Raw genomic sequence first — 26,232 nt, forward strand, 5'->3', positions numbered from 1 at the left:
AGTCTGAACACCGATGCTGGTACCGAACAAAAAAGCAGGTTCTTGCCCAATGCACTTCAAATGACCACTTCCTGAGACACTGGGGTTTCAGAGAAAAAAGAGATTACTGCCAGATTATAACAAGGAGATCAGATGACCTAATAGCCTAAAGTTGGTTTCCCTGAATTTGAGGAGTTTAGGGTTTTTATAGATGAACAGGGGAGTGTGGAATGGTTACCATCACAATCACAAACATACACAAGGGTGAGACCAGTTTGGAATAACCACAAACAAGGGTGAGATCAGTCTAGTGTGTTTTAGTAATTTCAGGTATTAACTTTTGGCTATTCTATAATATACTGGAGAGAGTAAGAAAAAGCATCTCTATAACAATTCCGTAATTATAATCATTTGCTAATTCTTAACTCTCAGTTACCATCCCTGCCAAAAGAGAAGTCTAGAGCTTCCACTTAATCCATTTTTCCCTCAAGGACATTTACATTTGCCTTTTATTATGGGATTAAAGTTCCAATAGTCAAAGATATTCAGTTTTCTTTAGACTTCAAATAAAAGGATAGATATTCATAAGGGTGCACTTTCCATACCTCTTCTTTCTTTGTGAAGATGAGTACCGTAAGTATCACCTGAACACCAGATGCCAATATTAACAGTCCGGCATGCTAAAATGAAAGAAAAAGAGATGATACTGTATGTTTTAGATGCCACAACAGTGGGAAAATATATGCCATATGAAATCATGCAGTTTTAAAATATACATAAGTATTGCTGAGTTTCACTCATATATATGGGGTGAAATTATTGAAGTAGAAGGGCATACAAAAAAATGTCAATGAGCATATGGCTAAAAGCAAGACAGAAAGAACTGATAGTATTTCACGAGAACCCAGTGACTACTTGGTCTAACGGAGCTATTGATCATGCTTTCGTAAATTCAGATCTGAAATCTGCCATTGTTGGGAATTCAACTATCTGCACCTCCACACCAGTTTGCTAAAACTAAAGACTTCACTAAATTCATGACTTACTGTTTCAGACTGCCAAAGGGCTGCCAATGCAAAGTACCAGAATTTGTTAGCTTTTATAAAAGGTATTTATTTGGGGTAAAAACTTACAGTTGCCAAGGTGTGAAAAGTCCCAACTCGAGGCACAATAAGCGGTGCTTTTTCAAAAAAGTCAGCTACTGTTGATCCTGGTGTTGTTGCCCCATGTTGAATCAAGATGGGCACCAATCTCTGCGAAGGTCTCTGCCTTCCATTCTAGAATCTACCATCTTTTGGAGCTCAACTATATGCAATGCGGCATAAGGCTTTTTTCCTTCTAAGCCTCCCATATCAGTTTTGGCTGTTTCACTCTCTTCTCGAGTTTAGCTGTAAGCTATCAGTTATATAGCAGGGCTGGTCTCTCAGCGGCTCCATGGGTCCAGGCTCTTGGGGGCTTTGTGCTTAAGCAGTCCTCTCTCTTACACTGCAGAATCAAATATGCTGGTTCTCTCTATCCTTTGCTGAGTTCGTTTATATCAGACCCAGCAAGGGGGCAGTGACTCTCTGAGTCATGCCTCCCTAATGCAATCCAATTAAAAAGACCAAGAGCAATGTAACGGGTAATATAATCAAAGGCCCCTCAACTGAATTTAATGCAATCAAAGGGTATCACAAGCAGAAGAAAGGATTAGTTTGCAAACATACTATTTCTCTTTTGGGGATTCATAAAATAGTCTCAAATTTCCACATCTACATTGCAAACCACTCCACCATGAAGATGGTAAAAGGAGGAATCAAAGCAAGTGCTATAGTAAAGTTAATACACAGACTATTTCTTTTAAAACAAAAACATTTCTATCCAAAGCCAAATAAAATGATTTCTCATTTATTAGACCATTTTCTATTCTTAAACCCATGGCCACTTACATTTTTTATCATAGCAGCACATGTTGATACATGTTTTCTAGAAGTGCAATAATATAGTCTGCAGCATGTGTATTACCAGCTAAAATATACCTAGTTATGATTTACTGCTAATATTATTTTCACATAAACATTCAAACTTTAATTAATTAAAATTTATTTACTTGATGTAAATTACTTTTCTTTCAGAGATGAAAAAATTATGGTGGTGATATTTTATATCTAGTTAGAAGTTTAGAAATATATTACTTCTGCATATAATACATCATTAATTCTCACTAATAAGGGATTGGTAGAGACAGGATAAATTGCAAAAGGCTTTGAAAGGATCTCAATGGATTGCTGGGTGTCTTTTCAATAGCAAGACTGCTGTTGTTTGGTGACCCCTCCCAAGTTTCTGATCCTTTGGGGGTATGAGCCTTTATCTTTCACTAGGCTATTTTATAACGCCAAAGAAATAGAAGTTAATTTATAGAAATCCAATAGTAATGCAAAGGTTTTCTGTCAGTTAGCAATAATCATTAGCAATGATTTCTATTCCTGGAAATCTAAATGAATGAGGTCTGTAGATAATATAAATACCCATAAATCAAATTCTCCTTTCAACCAGTTGTGACTTCGTTGTCAGCCCACACAGAATCTCAAAGCAATAACTCTCCATTCTACATCTCATCCCCAGCCCCTCTAGCTAAAATTTGCCTATTCTAGATAATTCACATAAGTAGAACCATATGATTTGTCCTTTTGTGTCTGACTTATTTCACCTTAGCATAATGTTTTCAAGTTTCATCCATAGTATAGCATGGATTAGAAATTCATTCCTTTCATATGACTTAATAGTCCATTGTATGCATATACCACATTTTGTTTAGCCATTCATCTGTTGTTGAGCACATGGGTTGTTTCCACATTTTGGATCATGCTGCTATGAACGTTTCTCTATAACTGAGTGTTAAGAATTAACAAATAATTACAATTACTAAACACTATATAGATGCCTTTGTATTATAAAATAGCAAGGTTCATAACTGAAATTACTAAATCTGGCTAGAGTGGTCTCACCTCTGCTTATGGTTACTCTAGACTTAACCTCACCCTTGTGTATGCTTACCTTTGTGATAGTAATTCTGGAATGATTTTACCTTTGTTTATTGATTAGATTCACCCTTGTGTTTACTTACTGTTGGGATGGTAACCACTCCACCTGCCTCTGTTTAATATCTATATGAATGACTTGTAACTGATCTTTGTTCTATTCACCCCTATCCCAAATCCTTGTGAATGACCCTGGTTTGCTACCCAACCCTGTCCATCCTGTTCAGCCCCTTAATTTTTATTAATGAAGGAAACTGTGTTTCAGCGCCACCCCATATATTCAATAGTATCCCAATGTTATAAAATATTGGAATTTCTGCAGATCATGGAGGCAGTTTTGGGGTCGTCTAAGGTGATTGACTTCCTTTGTTTGTGCAACCAAAGTAGCTGCTGAGGGTAGGGAGAGGAAGAGGAGATATGATGTGGGGACATTTTCAGTACTTGGAGTTGTCCTGGGTGGTACTGCAGGGACAGATGCTGGACATTTTATGTCCTGCCATGGCCCACTGGGTGGACGGGGGGAGAGTGAAAACTACAATGTAAACTATAATCCATGTGGTGCAACAGTGCTCCGAGATGTATTTACCAAATGCAATGAATGTCCCACGATGATGAAAGAGGTTGCTGATGTGGGAGGAGTGGGGGGAGGGGAGTGAGGGGTATATGGGGACCTCTTATATTTTCTGAATGTAACATTTAAAAAAAAATAAGTAGAGAGAAAAAAAATGGAATAAGTTTTAAAGATGCATTGGGAGAAAAGAATCCGCTTTTGTTTGGTATCAGGTCTGCTCAAGAACTTTTAAAAGAGGAAAGTAAAATTGCCCCCAACTTTTAAATTGGAAAACTTTTAGCTAAGATTTCTGGGATGTTTATGTCTTTCTTTCTGTAGATTCTCCTGCTTCCTTTCCCATCCCCAACCCCGATGTTTTGTCTTCTCTGCCTAAAAAGAATTATGTGGCAAGTAGAAAATCAAGATTTTCCTGAAAGTCACTTGTATCCTGGTTTTCCAAAATCTTAAGCCCATTAAGAAAATTAAAGTAAGTGTCCTGGAAGGTGAAGAAGATAGGATTTGAAAAGAGGAGAGTAAGAAAAGAGAATGCGTGTTTGTTTTGTTTTGACCTAAAATATTTCTGAGACACTGGTTGGTAGATGGAAGCTTGTGGGTTCCCAGAGCAACAGGGGCCAGAGTTTGTCTTCCTTGCAGCACCCTGGTAAAGTGGCAGCAGAGGCCCAGAGGGAAATGAGGGTATGGTTTCTAGCTTTACCTAAAATGCCTGTCTCAGGTAATTACATTGCAATTACTAACAGAAAGCAGCAATTGATCCTCATGCCATGCATGACTCTTCACTGCTGGGTCCTTGGGGAGATCTGAGTGTCTCAGGGAAGTTATACTGTGAGGGAAGGAATGGAGGTAATATCTATTTACCCAACTGTCATAGAGGAGTTTCACTGGTATGCTGCACTGTCACATACTGGATAAATAGCAGCCCTGCCTTTGTCAAGCTAGGCCATTCAAACAGCAGAATGAGTGGACCTGAAGGGAAGTATGGGCTGTGAAAGTGAGTTCTTTGAGGGTAGCCAGCATAGACCGGTAACCACTGTACACCAGGACCACCCAGAAGTTCAGCATTCCTGGCAGTAGACCAGTAGGCAAAGGACAAAATGACAGGGGTTGAATTTTCTATCTGCTTGCAGGAGAGTGACAGATATAAAATTTAATTTAATAATTATATATATATTTGTGTATATATTTATGCATTTCATCTGAATTTGTAGATTGTGATTCATACTTGTCACATGTATCAAAATGGGGCTCAATTTCATACTCCTGCTTATAATTTATGTTTTCATATTACATGCTGTATTAGACAGCCAAAGGGGTGCTGATGCAAAGTACCAGAAATCTGTTGGCTTTTATAAAGGGTATTTATTTGGGGTAGAAGCTTACAGTCATAAGGCCCTAAAAGAGTCCAACTCAAGGTACCATAAGGGGTACTTCCTCACCCAAAGTCTGTTGCCATGTGTTGAAGCAAGATGGCAGGCAATGTCCGTAAGGGTTCAGTCTTCCTTTTTCCTCTTAAGGCTCCATGGGTCCAGCTTCTTCTGATCTCAGCACAGGACTCCTCTCTTCCCGTGGCTTGTTTTGTTCTGGGCTCAACTGCTTTGATCTCTTCACGAGGTCAGATGTAAACTATCAGGCAAATGACTCCTCTCTTCCCAGGGCCTATGTGGTATCTCTGGAGCTGTCTCTTTTTCTCTATATAACTTCTCTGTGTATCTACTTCTGTGTTATTGATTAAGCGTCCATCTATATAGCCCACCAAAGGGGTGGGGACTCAATCCTGCACTCCCTAATGACATGATTGAATCAAAGCCTTAATCTTTATTTAATCAAGTAAACATAAAGCCATTGAATTTAAGACAATCAAAGGGTATCATGTCCAGAGAAATAGACCAGTTTACAAACATAACCAATATCTCTTTTTGGAATTCATAAATAATATCGAACTGCCACACATACCTGGGGAATATGGTGTGCTAGCCAGATGCCAGACTTTGGACTTCTCAGCAGTTATATTACTCTTTGTTAAATAAAAACTGTGATCTCAATTATAATTTAGCTTCCCACATGGCATGCCCACAGTGAGAAAATGTGTTAACCACAGGACCTGATTTCTTTTCCTTGGTAAGCTACATTTCTCATTGACATCCTTACATTTTACTATGATTTTATTCAACCTATTAAGTTTAGTAAACTATAGTTCATTCTAGGAGATGGACTCCTATCCACTCTGTGCTGAAAATTAAACATCTATGTGTGCAATGCCGAGGTCCAGATTTGATCACCAAGACAATCCTACAAAAAGTGTCTGGGAAGTTGCTTCAATTGAGTTGTCCCCAAGGACACATTATACTGCACTGTCATCATGACATAAATCACTCTTCCTCTTTTGTGTGACTTTGGCACTCAAAATCTAAGGTACAAATTCAGGCTATTAAAATGAAATACATACCAGAATCAGGAGCCATCTGATTTCTTTGTTAATTCCCAAATAACCCAATAGACTAAGAAGAACAGTAGCAGATCCAACTCCAAGCAACATATGAGAAATGCATATTATCAAATGATTATTTCCATCTGTAGAAACCATAAAATGACTTACTATTAAGTGACATTTTGTCTTCTATTTAATAATAAATGCAGCAACTAAAGTTTTCCAGAATACTAATCCCTAGTATTCTCACTTTTTTTGCCCTCATTCTGCACCTTTTACTCCTAGCAACAACCTTTCTTTCTTTCTGACATAATTGAGAATTTGTTCAATCTCAGATCTTTTTACCGTTATCCTATCTTCACTGTCCTCTATGATACAGATAATTTTTCTAGGGTGACCTCTTCTATGTTTGCAATTCAAACATTTATATATTCATTAAAAAAATATATATTTATCAAAAAATTTTTGATTACCCAAAATGTATGGGGTAATTGTTCCTTATATAAAAGCCTGCAGCCTGCAGCCTGAGCTTACTAGTAACATGGCACTCTTCATTCTTCACACTGTATTCCCTGTCCACCTAGATTATAAGCTCTCAGTACTACAGAATATGAATATATATAGTTAACAGACTGTTAAATGCTTAATGCTGTGGCATGTACTGTGAACAAAGAAAGGGTTCAGTTAGTAATATTTTTTTGAAAAAAGAATGAATAAATGAATGAATTAAAATATGCATCAATTTTTATGGGAGAACTTTGGGAGCAGCTGAATGCTGGAGGCAACTTGCACTGGCTTTTAGTTAATGGGGAAAATTGAGACTCAATACCAATACTTCAAGACTCTTGGTCTTCATGTTTGTATGAAATTCTGAGACATTGATTTAAATATTTCACTGTATTATGATTTCCTTTTAGGTGTATTGTGCTAAGTAAAAATTGTCAAAGAAATCTTCCTTTTAAAAACTGTAAAAATAAAATAAAATAAAATGAGAGTCAATTGTTAAATTTGCAGGAAATTTGTAAGCCAAATGAATTGGCATCAGACATTGTGAAGTATTTACACCACAAAAATTGGTAAGCACCAAAAATCAAGACTCTCCATTTCAGAGGCACTTGTTAACTTAAACATTTGCCAGGACACCAATGAGTGGAGGGACACCTGTCTTATATAGAAGATATGGAACAGTTTAGCTAAGATCACTGGAGAAGGGAACACCTGAGCTTAGGCTTTAAATGATAACTGGAAATAACCACATTGGCGATGAAAGCAATCTGAGACACAGAACAGTCTAGTGATGGGGAAAGGGGACTCACATTTATTGGCACTTAATAGTTTGAAGCACTTAAGATTTGCAAGGCCCAAATCATGGGTGCCTTGTGTGCTGTTTTCCTTTATTCCTCACTGTAATTTCAGCACATAAGGACAGCAACTCCATCTTTCTTGTTCACTACTATTATCGCCAACTCACAGGGAGTCAGAGAAAAACTTTAATAGGTGAGTTAGATGGTAAAAATACATTTTAAATTAATCAATTTTGTGGCATTTGGAAGATGGCTGAGATAGGAGATCAGAGCATAATTTAAGAGGCTACTGCAGCAGCAGAGGACAAATAAGGGCCTTATGTGTTGTGATGTTGTTATGAATGGAGAAGTGAAGGCAGAAGAACTTAAAAAGAGATAAATCAATTTAAATTGCATATAAGGATTTTTTCACACACAGGGACATTTGAGTTAATGAGAATTATCTATCAATTCAATGACCAAGGGAATGAAAACAGGAGAAAAAATGATTTTTGTATCACATTAATTACAATATAATTAGTATAGGAAGTGTTTAGCCCAGTGCTTGGCAACAGAGTCAACATTAAATAAGTGGAAAATATATATTTTTTTAAATTTTAGAAATAACTTTTTTTAGTAGAGAATTTTTTTTACTATTTTTTTTCTTTATTTTTAAAGTAGCTTTAGATTACATAAATGTTTCAAAGAAGATATAGGGGATACCCACAACCCACACCCTCCCCTTCCCCCTCTCACATTTCCCCCATTAACAACATCTTTCATTAGTGTGATACATCTGTTACAAATGATCAACACATAATGAAGCACTGCTACTAAGCAAAGTCTATAATTTACATTATGGTTTACACTTTGCACCGCACAATTTTACAGGTTTTGACAAAATGTATAATGGCTTGTTTCCATCATTGCAATATCACACAGAACAATTCTAATGTCTCAAAAATGCCCCATGTTACACCTATTCTTCCTTCTCCCTCCCCTCAAAACCTCTGGTGACTGGAAGCTATTATTTTCATTATGGTTGGAAAGGAAAGGAGAGACAGAAAACATCTCATAAGAGCTCCACATACCCATTTACTCTTCGTAAACCTCTAATGCACTCAGAGATCATGAATACTTTTCATAAGCAGTGTATAAAAAAGAAGATAATAAAGATACCAAGCACTTGGGCAAAACTGAAATTTAGCTGAATTGTTCAATACATTGTAGCACTTTATTCCTTGAAAAGATAGTTCAGAAGAAAAGGGCAATTAGAGCTTCCTTGCCAGAAACCCATAAGAATTGTCTCCCCATACAAAGTTCCTCTTTTTCATATGTAGCAAAACACTGACTCTGTATTAGTAGAGGTACATATCATAGAACAGGGGTTGGCAAACTTTTCCTATAAAGGGCCAGATAACAAATAGCTTAGATTTTGAGAACATAATCTATGTCATAGCTACTCTGGCATTGCATCACAATAACAGTCACAGAGGATATTTAAGTGAACAGGTCTGGCTGGCTGTGTTCTAATAAAACTTTATTTATCAAAATTAGGCAGCAACCCTATTTTAAAGTGTTATATTTGTTGACCCTTATCATAGAATCTCTGATTTTCAAACCCTTGCTAAAAACAAAGGAATACCTTCTTCTTACCACCCAAAGATATTTATATGAAAATAACATTTAGCCTAGTGCTTATTTCCATTACCCTGTTGATTTCCATTATCTTTTCAAGTATATAGGTCCAAAAAGGCCTAGAGTTGTCAGACCAATCCACAAATTTCTATTTCTCTCCTTTCTCTTGCCCAGCTAAATTCCTAGCTTTCTCCTCCCACAGTTGTCTCAGGAATCAGGAAAAACTGGATTATACTTAATTAATTTTAAGTGTAATACCGCCACCTGCTGAATAAATCATGTATGCAATTATTTAAAATTGAAAGCCTTGTTCATTTCATTTAGTAAGAGAAAAATAAAAATCGATACATACCGAAAGCATTAAAAAAAATGTTTCTATCTAATAAAAGCCAAGTACCACTTCCCATGAGTAAAAGTCCAAGAGCCTACAAAAAAAGACAGTCAATGCTTACTTTTTTTTAGCAATTTCTATACAAATGCATTATATATTTTTTTACTAAATAAATATGAAGATTTTACCAAGAAAGCTCCATTAAAAAGATTGAGAAAGTATTTAAAAATCAATATTTTGTTTTTCCTTAACATTCTTTTCCTTCCAGGACACTGATGATTCTGCAAAACATAACCACATCTTTTACTTATACACATTCACCATGATAACAACTTTATTATTTTTTAATAGTTTTTTTAAATTTCATTTTTAAACTTTTTAAAAAGATACTTCTATTACAAAAATGATACAGAGAATATATAGAGAATTCCAATATGCCCCGCTCCCCACACATCCCACCTTTTCCCATATTAGCAACATCTTTCATCAGTGTGGTACATTTGCTGCAATTGATAAACACATTTTGGAGCATTTGCCACCAAGCATGGATTATACTTTATGTTGTAGTTTACACTCTTTCTCATTCAACTTTGTAGTTGTGGCCAGATATATAATGGCCTGTATCTATTGTTTTAATGTTATTCAGGATGATTCTCAAGTCCAGAAAATGCCCCCCTAGTACACCTATTTTTCTCTCTCCTTAACCTCAGAACATCCATGGGTCACTGCCTCCATAATAAAATAACAACTTTAAATAATTATTCATGTCATTTACTTGTACATTTTCCTTCTTATATCAGTTATCAGCACAATTTTTTTTCCTGAATATAAGGTTCTATTGAAAATATCTTGAAACTCCACCTTTCCTTATCTGTACATTTTAGGCTAGGAAGTTGAGATTAAAAAAGCATTTGTATAAAATGTCAATGACAACCTTACTGAAATTCTAGCAGTTTTCAGAGAGTAGGATATTTTGTTTTATGTTTCCAGTCATAACACATTTGTCTTTGCTGTATAACTTTCCTTCACCTCTGCCTGCCCTTCCTCTTTCCCAGAATAATGTCAGTTCCTCATTAAACCTTTCTCGAACCCTAATTTGTTATCTCTCTATTTTCCTATTTTCTTATCTTTCTCCCCACCTAGACTCTTAGATCTTGAAAGTGAGAGCATGGGCCTCCTATACGAGTATAACTTCATGGCCTAGCACATAGTTACTCAACAAATATTTGTGGAATGAATGAATGGATGAACTTAGTCTATAATTCAATTTGTTGTACAGTGTTAGAGAAGGAACTAAATTAAGGTTGTCTTTAATTAAAACTTATTTTCCAATAAGCCAATTTTCCTAAAACTTGCGTGAAAAATCAGCATCTACCCCATTTTTTTTTCCTTCCTTCCTTCCTCCCTCCCTCTCTCCTTCCCTCCCCCCCAACCCCTCTTTCTTTCTTTCAAGATGTGGGAGATTCAACCCAGACCATGCAGGCACACAACCACAGAGCTACATCCACCCCCCAATGAGAGTTTGTTTTTGTTTATTTGTTTATTTTTTGCTTAGGAGGTACTGGGGATCTAACCTGGGACCTCTTTTATGTCACCCCACCCCACCCCTACATGAGCTTTTTTTGCTTCATTTTTTAGAAATGAAGGATATAAATTTGCTTGCATCTTTGTCTGGGTATTTTTTCTACTTCATCATTGTATTCTAGTTAGCATCAGATTTTAAATAGCATTGTACCTTTAAAGTGTTTTAATGCCTGTTGTGCATAATTGACATGATGAAAGCAGAGTTAGACTAATGTGGAGCTATTTGTCCCTAATCATAAGGAAACCACTATGTTTGTTGATGCATTGAAAAGTAGATATAAAAAAGAGGTCTAGTTTGAGTCTATGCACTTCCTCTTTGATCTGAAGCCACCTTTCTTCTAAAAACTCCTAATGTTCTTTTTTCCATGTCTTATTTGCCAAGGGCTGCCAATGCAAAGTACCAAGAATAGTTTGGATTTTATAATAGGAATTGTATCTGGGGTAAAAGCTTACAGTTCTGAGGCTGTGAAATGTCCAAATTGAGGCACCATCCAACTGTTTTCTCACCAAAGTCACTACTGGTAATCCTGGTGTCCAGCCACATGGTGAAGATGGCCACTGATCTCTGCTGAAGTCTCTGCCTTCCCCTCCAGAATCTACCATCTCCTGGAGCTCAGTTGTGGGCAACCATGTAGGGCTTGTCTCTTTCTGAGCCTACTCTCTCGGTCTCTTGGGACTTCTCAGTCTTTCTGCAGCTGAGGGTGGGGGGTGGGGGGAGGGGGAACCTGGAGTCCTTTCCCTCACATCGCTGGGATCAAATATGGCAGAGTTACCTTTTCCTGTATGTCTGTCTCTCTGTGTCTCCATTTATATCAGACCCAGCAAAAAGGTGGAGATACTAACTGAATCATTCCTCATTGACATAGTCCAATAAAAAGACCTAAAGTGGTCCTATCGTGTAATCTAATTGTTCACAAAATAACTTCAAACTGTCACACTATCCTAAAGAATCTCTTTGGGCTTTGTCTCCTACCCTCTCTGCTTTGAACTCCAGTTCATTTGAACTCCAGTTTTCATTTGTTTCCCCAGTTTCTGTCCTATCGTCTCATTCCTGGGTTCCTCCATGGCCTGGCCTGCAATGATGATATACTCATTGTATTGACTGCCTGATTTTTATTTCATTTTATCCCCAAGAGGCAGGAAGTCTATATTTTAGCTTCAATTCTATTGACTGCCTCACACAGGAAAGTTGTGATTCTCTCTTATAGTCTGAACAGGAGGTTAGGACCAAAGTCCTGGCCTCTGCTTGTCTGAGAAAGAGAAAGGAAAGCGTGACTGGTGAACAAGAAAGCTCTATGGTAAACCTGGTATGAAATACTAAGGGCACAGACTTGGGGTTAATATGGTAGTAAGTAGCATGAAACTTAGAATCAAAGCTGAGATGCTTTATTAAAGCACCCAAATATAGAAACAGCCTAATGTGTATTTCCCTCTCAGTCCAAGGTGGGCAGGCTGGTCATTTCAGGAACATGGGCTAGTGGGTCTGCTCCATTTTGTTTAATATGGGCTTCCAAGCTTGCTCTAGGTGTTACCTTAAGTAAGCGAGGTGGAAAGAAGTGAGGTGGAAGTCACATATTTCCCTTCTGCTCATATTCTATTAGCACAGACTTGGTTATATGACCATCTTTAGCAGGATTTGGAGACAACTATGTATATGACCAAGAAGAAGGAAAGAGGTAAGTTAGGGTGCAAAGCAGCAAACAAAAGTTCCTGCCAGAGTTAGGGAGGGCAATTACAAAAGATACTCAGAGGAAGAAAAGTTAGGGTTTGGATACAATTTTAATATATTTTACCATGGAAAGGAAGAAATCAAAGATGTTCAGAAGGATTCTTGAAGGATGGAAAAATAAAAGAAACATGGGAATCAATGGATAAAAGAAAATTGGGATAGAAAAATACTTGGAGGAAGAATTGATTTTAATTTTTTATAATTGAATTTGAAGTAGTAGAGAACATCTATGTGGCAATATCCTATAAGAACTGGAACCTGTATACTGGAGTACAAGTAAATGGGTAGAGTGGATTTGGAAATCATCTACAGAGAATTGATGTCATGGGAATGGATTAGAGAAAACAGAAGAGAGATTAAACATACATAAAAATCAGCAGAGAGTTGAGGGGAGAGAATGGCCATAATTAGGCAATTTTTTTTTAAAGCAGGCTTTTATGGAGTAAAATGAAATCAATCGAAATGTGTCTCATGGAAACCAGTGAAGGCAGGAACTTCAAATATGGTGTCAAATGATGTAGAAAGATCAAAAAGGGTGAGAAGTTTGTGCTCTTAATGTCAGTAGACCTTGTGCTTAGATAAAGCTTTGATTAGACCATTTGATTAGAGTGCTTTAGAGTCTTTGATTGGATTACATCAGTGAGATGTGATCCAGGGTGGGTCTCTGCCCTCTTGCTGGGATCTTATATAAACTGAGAACTGGAAGCAGAAACACACAGAGAAAGAGAGCTGCCACCATTTTTCACCCTGCCATGTGAGAGAGGACATTTACCTATCTCTGGTAATTTTGCATCAGCAGACTTAGCAAACTAAACAATAAGGAGGATGTTCATGACAACTTCTAAACAAAGATTTACAACACAACAAATGGTGTATCCAAGCAACTAGACAAGGAAGCCTATGTCCATATTTGCTCAGAGTGGGAAGGAGAGATGATCATGTGTTGTTTTTTTAGCCACAAACCTGACATACTAGAAACATCAATGGAGGTAATGACATGCTAACACAAAGATACACACCAAATATTAATACTTGGAGTGTGAGGATCTGCTTTTCCTTTGGCTATAAACAAATAATTGTTAAAACTAATTAAGTAAGGTCCTGGTGTGGTATTTCATTTGTTATATGTTCTGGACTAGTTAATTAGTGGTGCAATAGCAGGAGATGGTTTTAATAGTATAACTCCATAGGGAGGGATAATTTACAATAATCCACCTATTTAGAGATATAATCCATCTACTTAGATGACTACTTAACAACAGTCAAATAACACTCTAATTACTTGTTATTGTTTTTAAGTCTTTCTAAGTGCCAAAAGAGGAATTAAGCTCTTCTGAAAAAGACAGAGCCCACCAAGAAGTCAAGATTTGGAGTCAAGTATTAAAACCTTTGCCTAACTGAATTACGTGTTTGGGCATGGGGGTGGGGCACAAGGAATAGAGGGAACAGGACAGCTTCACAGTGGAGATGCATTTGAAATGATCTTTGAAGTATGATTAGGAAGGTCCCAGTTCAACAAAAATGGGTGTAGGTAGAAAATATTTGAGGCAGCTGGAAAACCATGCTCACAAGCTTTACAGTGGGGTACAACGGCCAGTGGGTCAGAGTGGCAAAGAGATGAAACACAGGGCTGTAGGCTTGGCAAAGATCATGAAGGGATTATGAATGATTTGCCAAATAATTTGCTTTTTTTTTTCTTTTTCTGCAGATAACGAAGAGGCATAATTCTGGCATCAATGTGGAAGAAAAATTAGAAAGAAAAGAGAACTAAGGTAGGCAGATTAATTTACAGTGCTACTGCACTAGTTCATAAGAGATGAATGTATTCTATACCTTAAAAGGGATGTGGGAATGGAAAGCAGTACTAGAATATGAGAGATGTAGTAGGTAGAGAATTGACAACATTGAGATGCTAGAAGAGGCACCCCAGTGTGTATGGTTTAAATACTTTTGTTCTTAAGATTTTCCCAAGTGTTACAGTATGTCATTTATACTGGTTCTCTTGATGATCAACATTCTGCAAATTATGCCTATTATACTATTATCCTCCTTATTACCAATGAGGAAAGAGACTTAGGCAGGCAAAATAACTTGCCCCATGTTATGTCATGAAAACTGGAAGAGCTCAGAATCAAATCCAGAGATATATACCACTTTTTAGCTAACCTTTCCAAGTACCAGTTCCATTACCTCTAAATGCAGATTCTAGTGGAACCACCTCAAGAGATGCCATTAAAATTAAATAAGATTATATTGGTAGAGCACTTATCACAGTGCCTGGCTCAACATTAGCAATTAATCGTGTTCTGTTATATTTTAGAATAGAAATAATGAGATTATACAAGGAAGGTGCACATGAAGACAGGAAATGAGATGTGAACTGAGGGAAAGTGAGGGGGTATCATTTAACTGTGAAGTCAATGGCCATGCTAGCTGCAAGGAAAGAGGACAATGAGGGTTAGAGCAGAAGGTTGAAATAGTCTTTAAGTGCAACATAAGAAGCAGAGGTCTAAGGCTCCAACATTAGGAGTTGGATATGAAAAATATTACCACTCAATAATCACCTTGTCTCAAGAGAATGAAGCAAAGAAACATACCTGCTATGCAACTATTCTAAGTTGGACAATGATACCCTGGGATATTTAAATTCTGGCACTGTATATGAAGAATAAAACAGCTGTTGGGAAATGCTGTTAAACTGAAATGGTTCTACAATTCAAGTGACAATATTTTTAAAGAAATTTTATTATTGACTGATATTTGAGGAACAAACAGTTCTCTTTGATCCTTTTGTTACTTTAATAAATATTTACTACTTGGTCTCTAAGGGAGAGATATGTTGACCCATAGGCAATAAGCCAACCAGTCCTGCAAATAATTCCAAAATACTAGCAAAATTTTAAAAAAAGAGAGGCACTTATTTACAAAAAAACTACTTGGGTCTAAAGGGCATTGTCAAAACATACTGAATTTCAGGTTATATTTTTAGAAATATTGCAAATAAATGGAATTCTGCTAAACACTACACATTAGTTCACTAATAATAATTTCAAGTTAAATTTATTTATAATGTATAACTGTTTTAGATATGTTGCATTTTGTTCCTTATTATTTAGTGATATTCTAATTAAATTAATGACTAATTTTTAGTCATTAGTTTTATTCCAAAGGAAAAAAAATAACACGAGAATATAAGACATGTAGTAACAGTCACGATGGATTAATTTATCTTCATAAGAATTTTCAATATTTATCTTTTTGCTTTGACTTTGATTGATATAGTCAGCTTTAAGAAAGAAAGCAAACCAAACACTTTGGATATCATTTTCAAAAATAGTTGATTTGCTAACATAAGTTATTTAAAATTAGTTTTCAAAATGAAATGGTTACTAGAGAATTTTCTATAGTTTCTTATTCAAAAATGAAATTATTCTTAGTTTTACATGTGAACTTCAATATAATATGGTAGCTTTAGATTTTAAATGAAGTTTGAATACTTTACAAGTCAGCAATAAAACTAAACAAAGAAAAAAATCGCATTTGAGAATGCACTTTAACAAGGAAAATACCCTAATGTTATTATATCTGAAACCAGGGTTATTTTATTTTCCAAAAATATCATTACCTTTCTCGAAGGAGACATTAAGATGTGCATTTTTAATATCTAAAGACTACTAATTTCTCACTCTATATTATTTCTTATGTTGATGTAATACAAGTTTGTTACCAGGAAATACAGTCTATTTTCTTTCAGAGGAGCAAAGAAACATTTACTTTTGCTTATTATATGTCAGTACCTTCTATAACAATGCTTAACCACTTCCTCCTGAACATGAACACCTTGTTTGCTAAGTTTTAATAAATTAAGAAATATTTGTTATTGATTAAAATGGAGTTTCACATGGTGTACGCTATATACTTGTTCCACGAAAAAAGAAATTTTAATGAATTTTTAAATTAAAATTAAATGCATGACATATACTGAGAACTTAATGATTTTATATTAAAATAGTGAGTGACATCCTCAATATTTTAGCAGTAAAATATGGTGCAGAAAAGAATTTTTCAAAATTCTCACCACCCACACTCCACTGATAACGTTTGTTGTAAGCATTGATAATTGATTGGTCTTTTAAAAACTTTTTTTTTCATGGAAGGCAAATTATTGGCTTCTGTTCCATCACTGAGAGATCCCACAGATCACTATTCGGGATTAAAATTCTGTGGAATGAGCAATTTACATGTGGACAACTCAACATCCACTGGATGCTAACAGAAATATAGACAGCTATAGAAATAATTTAAAGGTCTGACTACTTCTATTTAGGTATTTTTTAAAAAGTCATTTCTTTATTAAATACTGTCCCAAATTATTTAAATATTAACTCTACCTGGAAAAGTTTTTAGCTCTTCATCCAGCTCGTAATTGCAGCGTTCCTTCCACCTTAAAATTGTGATTGTTTGTCCTTCTGGGGCACCTGTAATTAAAGCCATCCATCTTCTTTAGGATTGGCTGTTGTCGTGGTAACGCTTTGTTTGGAGGCGAAGGGCACTGTCTCCAAGTTAAGCCGAAGTACTCCTCTGCCGGTAAGTGAGCAGAATCCTCTCAAGACCGCGATTCTTGTTTTGGGAGATAGGATAGGGCTGCAGAAGCGCAAATATAGCCTGGCCTTTCTTCGTCAGAGTCAGACATTCAGGCAAGAGGGTACTGGCGGACCACGCGGGTCTGAGGGAGTGGCCTCGCAATTCTGCGGACCTGTGGAATCCCGTCAGTTCTGGAGGTTTGGGTAGCTCACTGAAGATGTAGGAAATCCTATATGGCTCCTTTATTATTATTGTTGTTATTTAATTATTATTATTCCACCTAAATGATAGTTCTTTTTCTCCTTTTCTTCCTCCTTTTTTTCGTGTTTTCCCCTCCCCCCACCATATTAGTTTATGGTTACTTTATAAAGTAGATGTCCTTCCCTTTTCCTTACAGCGGTTACAGAGAGAAGTTCCTTCAGATTTCCTGCTTTTGGCAAGTTTAGTCAACTCCAAGAGATTTAGCATCAACTCGAAGTAGTTTATTGAAGCCAATTACAGTAGGAAGTGTTCACTGTCCTTATGATAGCCACAAGCTACAGGTGGCACTTGAGAACTTGAAATTCAACTTTTCCGGACTGAGATGTACTATAGATGTAAAACACACACCGGATTTCAAAGAATTAATATGCAAAACAAGAATATTAACTTTTGACGTTGATGTTTATAATTAATAATATTTGATTACATGCTGGAATAATGTTTTATTGGGTTAAATAAAATTCACTATTAAAGTTAATAGCTGAGCTCCTGCCTCCCACGGTTGAGCTCCTACCTTCCACATGGGACATCTAGGTTTGGTTCCCGTGCTTCCTGGAAAAACAAAAAGGAACAAGGAAAACAAATGAAGAAACCAACTCAGGGAAGCTGAAGTGGTTCAGTGGTTGAGTGCTTGCTTCCCAAATACCAAGGTCCCAGGTTCAATCCCCTGCACCCCATACCTCAAAAAATAATAATAATTTCATGTTTCTTATTACTTTTTAGAATGTGGCTGCTAGAAAATTTTGAATTACATTTTTGCTAGTATATGTAATTGGATAGGACTGATCTAAGGAACTGGTAAGTGAGATGAGAGGGGCAGACAGTGGAAATGACTTACTTTGATCCTACTCTCTTATCTCCCATTTTACTTAATGTTTTTGTGTATGTCTGCATTCTACTTTATACTTTACAACCATGTCAAAAAAATTTAATTGTCCTCTTACAAAGCTTTTAAATTCTGTTTTAAGTGAGTTCAATGATAGAATAGCATTTTGCACTGGTTCTGGTTGATTTTTCTTTTGGAAGGGGGTGGATGAAGATAAAACTGAGTATTTTTAAAACTAGCTATTAAAATTTTTAAAGTAGTACATATGCATGGTAAAAAAGAAAATAAACCAAAAAAAATCTCTCAACATAAAGGTGTTATTTCTTCTGAAATGGGCTTCAAATATCCCAAAAAATACCAAAAAAACAAAAGGCATGTATGTCCTTACATAAATGAGAAATGTTCTCTTGTGTCCTATCAGTGGGTATTTTGGATATTTTAAACTGAATTTTTATTGAGATAAATGTAGATTGACATCTAGCTTTCCCCAAAGCCCCTTTAAGATAGTTCCCTTGTCTGCTTGTTGATTTTGCTCATTGTCTGCTCATTGTTGTTGTTGTTGTTGTTTGCTTGTTGTTTGTTTGTCTCTTTTTAGGAAGCACCAGGAACCCAACTGGGACCTCCAATGTGGGAGGCCAGCACTCTGCTGCTTGAGCCACAACCATTCACCTACATCTAGTTTTAAGAAATATTACAGAAAGATATTCTGTATGCATTGCCCAGTATTTCCCATTAGGGATATTTTGCAATATTGTATGATAGTAATACAACCAGGATATTGGTTGATATCCTGATTGACTGATCTTATTTATATTTCTTCAGTTTTACTTGTCCTCATATATGTGCATGTGTTAAGTTCTGTACAATTTTTATCACTTGTACAACTTCACGTATCCACTATCATAATCAATATACTGAACAGGTCCAACACTGCCCTTTTATTACTATACTCATTCCCTGCTGTTGCTCACCAGTTCAACCATGAGCAAATACCACTATCTTTCATTTCTAACATTTTGTCATTTCAAAAATGCTATATAAATGGAATCATAAAGTATGTTACCTTTTGATTTTTGTTTTTTACTAAGCATAATTCCCAGTTGTTGTTGGAGTTGTTTCTTTTTTTAAAAATGTCTTTGTCTTTATTTTTTTTTAATGTTACATTAAAAAATATGAGGTCCCCATATACCCCCGACCCCCTGGAGTTGTTTCTTATATCCGTAGTCCATTTCTTTTTATTGCTGAGTAGTAATCTGTGGTATAGATGTACCAGAATTTATTTAATTATTCACCTATTGAGCAATATTTTGGTTGTTTCCAGTTTCAGGATATTATAAATAAAGCTGTTGTGAATATTTGTGTACAGGTTTTTGTGGGAATATAATTTTTCATTTCTCTGGGATAAATGCCCAAGAGTGTAATTGCTAGGTTATATATTAATTGTATGTTTAGTTTTATAAGAAACATGCTTACAAAGGACATGATGGAGTTGTATGAAAAATTAAAGAACCCATAGATTTTACTGACATATTAGTCCCCTCATTTTTCTTTAAATGGTTCTGTGTTTTATTATGAAGAATAATGGAGGACAACGATGGTGATGATGAAAAGCTCAAAGAAGAAATAGAAGCAGAATTGGATAAAATCAGCATTTCCTCCTTGGAAATAGATGATGTTGATAGTGACTCAAAATTAGAAACCCAGAGTGATGACAGTGATACAGTAAGTGTTAAGTGTTGAACTTGGAAGCCTTTTAGCTGAAATAGTAGGCTTTTCAAGAGAGAGATTACTTTTCTCAGTGTGTTTTGTATACTTTCTCTCATTTTTTACATTACGATCACCTTTAAACAGTGTATATTGATAGATATTTAGGTATAAAAAATCACTTATAATTACATATGCATATATGTGCATTTTTAATAAAATTGGGATTATGTGTATATAGTTTGCATCCTGCTTTTTTTTTTACTTAATCTTGAGCATTTTTAATGTGATTAGATTACATAAAAAGCAACATTTTAATTGTTACATATTATCCCATTATCATTGACTTAATTATTTCCCTGTTTTTGGACATATAAATTGTTTCCAGCTTTTCATCATTTAGGATGAAAAGGATATGATAAACATTCTCCTCCATATTATGATAATTTGCTAGGTTAGATTCCTAGCAATAATTTCTGTAGATCAGATATTATAAAAGACTCCTTACCTAAACAAGTTAGAAATTTTGATTGTTATTACTTTCTAGAGAATTGTCACTTTATACTTCCACAAATATTATGTGATCTTACCTTTTCATTACACTCAAACCTACACAGATGATTATAATTTTTTGTCTTTGTCAATTTATAAGGTAAAAATAGGGTTTCATGTCTTACTTTATTTTATTATTGATCTGCTATTTTAATATGCTTAATGATCTTTGTATTTCTCCTTCTGTAATATGTCTGTTCAGATTTATTGTACTTTTATTGTATTATGTCCTTGGTATTTTCATTGTTGACTTTAGGAGATCTTTGATTACAGGAATATCACGCAAACACTCCCCTTTTAATTTTCTAAAATTGACTGTATGAAATCTTTAGACATATAAAATAGTTCTTTTTTTGGAATGGAACATATTTTCTTTTTTCATTTGCGTATTTTCCACAGCATTTATATGCTTAGGAAATCTGTTCATGGACTAATTCTTTCCTATTAAAATACTTAAGTAAATGGGAATTTATTGCCAGGTGTTATGAAATGTTGATATAATGTGAAATTTTTCTGATAATATTTAGCTAATATTTCCAGGGTCACTTGTTGAATAATCCACAACATCCTTTTATGTTTAATGTGTACGTATATTTTATATGCATATATTAATGTCATATATATATAAACTGTCCAAGGCTGTCATTCTTTTTCATTATTCCATTAATTTTTGCCTCATTGTAGTTTCATACTTTTAAATATTAATGGGTCAAATTCCTCCACAAGTTATGCTAAACCAAAATTTCAACTAAACTCTCCAAAAGCAATTCATTTTGTTAAGTTCCAAGAAATAATTTCACTTTGATTTTTAGCTAGAATTGCAATAAATCTATTTATTACTTTGGAAAAATTACATTTTACATTTTTCTGTCTTTACCCAGAGTTAATATATATGAGAAAAAATCTTCAAATTCTTCATTTGAAAATGAAATCCAACAGAATCATGGGCTTTATTATATTTTATTATATTTTATACATAAATGAAGAGGAATATAATTTCAAAACTCTTCTGGTTTAAATAAGATACTTCACTAGTATTTGTATAATTCATAAAACCAATTTATTATTATCAGTGGAAGAAATTATTAACTAAGAAAATTAATCTGAAGAATTAAAGATTTGGGTCCATAGATTACAGGATAGAGCAACGCTCTACAATCCAGGTATTTTAACAGACTTTAACAAGAAATAGAAGTCTCTATATAGGACACTAGAGTTGTTATTTTTGTGAATATTTTCAGTATACTACTGTATTTGGACTGTGACATAAAGTCCTGTTTGCTTTTCTGTAGCACTAAGGGAATGCTAACAGCATTCTCAGAGCTAAGCAGTGAATTCCATTAGTTATAATAGAGAGAAAAAAACTAGCTGAGTTTAAATATATGAAAACCCAGTAAGGCAGAAAATAATTTTTTTAGTCGGATGGAATCAGGGGCATGCAATGGGTGTCCATATCTGATATAGTTCTATTGATTAATTAAAGTCAAGATTTAGGTCCCTCAATGAAGTTTTATATATACATATATTTCAGGATAACTATTTGTTATTCTTATGTGATTCAAATATTCTGTTATGAATAAATCTTTGAATTATATTTTCTTACTAGTTATGGTGTTTATGGAAGTAAGATTTTTGTTTTAAAACATTGTCTAGCTATTTAATTATTTACAAAATTTTCAAATTGATTTACATAGGCTGTATTTGGAGTATTCTATCATAATAGCTCAAAAATGTGACTAAATTTGTGTTTGATAATCACAAAGTGAGTTTAATATGTATAATATAAAATTATTTTATATGGTATCTGTCATACATTGAAAATTTGGGGGGGAAAACCTGCAGATTTGGTTAATATTTGTTAATATTTCCTTGCAGTTGAAATTTCTCTCAAAATATATAGAATTATTGAGTACATTTAAAAATAAGAAGGCTCTTAAAATATTACTGAAAAGGATATAGAGATAACTCTTTTCATTTGTTTCCTTACAGTTTTCTAGAAATCATGTAATTCCCAATCAGCATATAATCATGCAGAAATGAAAAGTAATTTTAAGCAATATATTTGTGTGAACTATTCTCTTTAAACAGAGTCCTTCTAACACATTTACACAATTCTGTCAAAATTTTGGTGTAGAATGAAAGATTGAATGTTTGACACATGATTTTGATGATAAAAATTTTACTTTATTTCATTATTCACATTTTTTAGAGTTTAGAGGAACTACCTGAGTCAGTTCTTCACTGTATTAACGTCATAACATATAAGAGTAAAACTGCAGAAGAGCTCATTTTTCAAGACTTGGAAAATACTGATGTTTTAAGTAAGTATAGTTTCTATCTGCTTGGAAGATAACTTTTCTGTGAGTATGAATAAATTATAATGTAAAGTCCATTTTTCCCTGTATATATTTATTTCTAGTATAAAACTGCCAATTTGGTTCATTCCTTTTTTTCTATTACTACTTTCCATTGTTTCACCAGTCCTCATTAATACCATTTTTACTAATCCTGGGAATATTTTACAAGTGTCAATTTATACATATTTTTTTTGGAGAATGATAAAGTATATTGTATCAAAAGCCTAAAAGTCATGATTTGCTTCATTTGAGCAAATTTACCTTTTGGAATTATCCTAAAAATAACTGGATAATAAGAAAATTAGCTAGAGTTAATTATGGCTGGGTTTATCATGAAAAATGGAAACAACAGTATGTTCAACAGGACCTACGTCCAACAAATCAAAGAGATGATGTAGACAAATATTTAATGACATAAAAAGTTATACATCATTATTTAAAAGGCTATAAAATACAATGTCATTTATACAAATATGAATATAAATTATAATGTAGATATTCATAGATATTCATTCAACAAATATTACTGTGTGACAGGATTTGTTCTAGTATCTGAGAGTACAGTAGTGAATAAAATAGACAAAGTCTTGATTTTCTAATGCTCCAGGAGGGGGAGACAGAATAAATTAATTAATATGTAATATTTCAAATTGTGGTTACTGGACTAGAAAGGAAAAAATTCAAAGTAAGTAGAGCTAGACTGTAGGCTGCTATTTTAGACAGAGTGGGCAGGGAAGTCTTTGTGAGGAAGGGTTAGCCACATGGCTATCTGGAGGGCCAGTGTTCTGGAAAGAGGGAACAGTAAAGGCCAGTGTACTTGGGATGATTGAAAAATACCAATAAAGCCAATGTGGTTGTATTTGAGAAAATAAGGGCTAAGATCATGTAGGGCTCTTATCAACCATGGTGTGGATTTTGGATTCTGTTTTGAGTATGTAAAATATTTTGACTAAGGAGAGATAATATGTAAATGAGGTAGTAAGAGTGGAGGCAGAGAGTCCACTAATAAATTATAGTAATAGTATGGTTAGAGATGAGAGTGGATTGGATAGAAATGATGGAAGTTGCCATGGTGAAATGATGATCATTTGATCATATTCTGGAAACAATTTTTAAGATGGGACCAAAAGGATTTATTGATAGATAGATGTGAAAGGATGTTTGGAAAGTGACTCCAAGATTTTGGTCCTAAGCATCTGGCTGAATGCATATGTAAAGACTTGTTTTATGTGCTTCAAATTTTGCCAGTGGTTATCTATGGTTAAATTCTCGGGAATTTTAATGGTTCATTTTACTAATTTATTTTCACTAAGGTATATACAATAAAAATATACCATAATTTATTTATGTAGCCTATTTTTGAAAAAAATCTAAGGAAATACAATTATAGAGAATTAGGCACACGAAAGGGATATAGCTACAGTAAAAGCAATAGTTTAAAAACTTGTGAGAAGATCCCATGTGCTGCTCTAATCAAATAGATTTGATAATCTCAAAGAATAGTACATTTTCCAAGAAAATGCAAATTATGGAAATTGTTTGAAAAAATGAAACAAAACCTGATTAAATCATAATGTGGGAAGAAAGTAATAAGATTTTTTTCTGAAAGGTCATTAGAAACTAGGAATGATTTTGCAGTTGAATTCTTGTAACAATCAGGGTGCATATTTTATAATAACTTATTAAAAGCTACATATTTCAAATGTAAAACTGTATAAGCATAGTACCCCAAGAAAAAGACTAGAGACTAATTTGTTTATGAATATATATATGTACTGAGCATGCTTCTCGGTTGCAGACAACAGAAGCTACTCTACCTATTTTGAGCAGTAAGTTAAGTTTGTTTTTATGGGAGGAGTAGATGTTCAAGTTATCTATTGCTGTAAAACAAACTTAGGGATATATTTGTCAGCCAAAAGAGTGCTGATGCAAAGTACCAGAAATCTGTTGGCTTTTATAAAGGGTATTTATTAGGGATAGAAGCTCACAATTATCAGGCCATAAAGCCCAACTTACTTTGCCTAACCAAAGGCTGTTGCCACATGTTGGAGCAAGATGGCTGCCAGCCATCTACAAGGGTTCAGCCTTCCTCCTCCTCCCAGGACTCTGTGGTCCCAGCTTTTTCCAGTATCAGCTGTAGGCTGGGACAAGTCTTATTTCTCTCCAGGCTCAGCTGCTCTGCTCTCTCCACAAGACCAGCTATAAACTGTCAGGTAAATAACTCATCTCTTCCTGGGGCATCTGCCATCTCTAATGGAGCCTTCTCTCTTTCCTCACATATCTGCTTCTTTCTGTTCTCCTGTGCAATTACTTCCTGGGACTTCAGCTCAAAACTCCAACTTTCTTTTCTGCCATGTTGTTTTCTCTGTGAGTCCTCTCCCACCAAGGGCCTTAATCATTATTTAATCAAGTAAAAGTGAAACCTCTGAGTCCAATCCAATCTAATATGCCTAGAGGAACAGACTAGTTCACAAACATAATCAAATATTTATTTTTGGAATTCATAAATAATACCAAACTGCTACAGGAGGTTAAACAATAATTTGAAAAGAAAAATAATTGCATTTCTGCAGGTGATGAAAAACTTGATAAAACTCAGTATTTGATTCATTTAAAAACTCATAATCAGGCATTAAAGTTCACTTCCTTCACATGTTAAAATTTTTTCAGTGTCTTGTATAAGATTAGATTGCTTGTTTGAGGCAGATAGCACTGGACATTTGATAGTTGATTTGTAATCAAGGTGCCATTGCATTTTCAAGCAAATCATGATTCTTTGTGCATGGATGTTTTGAATGAGTTAAGTTGGATCTTAAATTATGGTCCCAGTCGAGGTCAGGTTCCACAGAATGGGAAACCAAGACCATAATGTCTGAGAAAAGATAGTTTGTTACTCACAGATCCCAGGGAGAGAAAGGTGCAGTGAGAGGTTGATAAGAAGTATGACTGGCTCCAGTGTCTCAACCAGAAGGTAGGAAGAGGGTCCCGTGGGCTTGTGTTTATTTTGTGCTCCTGGGTTGAAATTAGATTTCCCACAAGTGTCAAAGATTGGGTAGTTTAAAGCAAACTGGTGTGAAAAGGTGAAGCGACTGGGATTTCCAAAGGTGAGGAGGCTGGTTAGATTATCATTTGGGCCGTTTCTGGGTTTTGGGTGAGGCTTGTGGATGGTGTGGATGGTGGGCGGCAGATGCAGATTTGGACTCTGGGGAAGTTTATGCCTCAGGCCTGGAAAGCTATTCATTAACTAGGCCAAAGGGCAGTATTGCAGCTGCACTGGCTTAGCTGAGGTGAAATGGATGTCAAGACAGAACCCAAAAGTTTTGACTAGTTATGACAATGGAAATAACTTTAAGTCTGGAATATGAAAGGTAATAAAGTCACAGTGCTT

The 26,232-nt window shown here is 34.9% G+C and overlaps 2 protein-coding genes across 7 annotated transcripts in view; one reads left to right on the top strand and one right to left on the bottom strand.

Moving 5' to 3' along the window:
- Positions 1–17,005, bottom strand: part of TSPAN19 (tetraspanin 19) — a 37,469-nt gene extending 20,464 nt beyond the window's left edge. The window contains exons 1-5 of the mRNA XM_004469450.2: positions 16,952–17,005; positions 9,436–9,528; positions 9,269–9,341; positions 6,014–6,138; positions 585–659 (exon numbers count right to left, since the gene is read on the bottom strand). Of these exons, the coding sequence (XP_004469507.2) occupies positions 585–659; positions 6,014–6,138; positions 9,269–9,341; positions 9,436–9,501 (339 nt within the window). The 5' untranslated portion in view covers positions 9,502–9,528; positions 16,952–17,005. The remainder of the gene's footprint in view (positions 1–584; positions 660–6,013; positions 6,139–9,268; positions 9,342–9,435; positions 9,529–16,951) is intronic.
- An 84-nt stretch (positions 17,006–17,089) lies between these two features.
- LRRIQ1 (leucine rich repeats and IQ motif containing 1) overlaps positions 17,090–26,232 on the top strand; it is a 258,148-nt gene continuing 249,005 nt past the window's right edge. For 5 of the 6 annotated variants that reach the window (XM_058308513.2, XM_058308508.2, XM_058308506.2 and 2 more), the window contains exons 1-3: positions 17,090–17,147; positions 19,809–19,953; positions 22,697–22,808. In XM_058308513.2, the coding sequence (XP_058164496.1) occupies positions 19,813–19,953; positions 22,697–22,808 (253 nt within the window). In that variant the 5' untranslated portion in view covers positions 17,090–17,147; positions 19,809–19,812. Of the gene's footprint in view, positions 17,148–18,127; positions 18,204–19,808; positions 19,954–22,696; positions 22,809–26,232 lie in introns of those variants that run through there. The other variant, XM_058308507.2, reaches the window with a different exon arrangement.

Source organism: Dasypus novemcinctus, chromosome 12 (assembly GCF_030445035.2).
Source record: "Dasypus novemcinctus isolate mDasNov1 chromosome 12, mDasNov1.1.hap2, whole genome shotgun sequence".
NCBI lineage: Eukaryota > Metazoa > Chordata > Mammalia > Cingulata > Dasypodidae > Dasypus > Dasypus novemcinctus.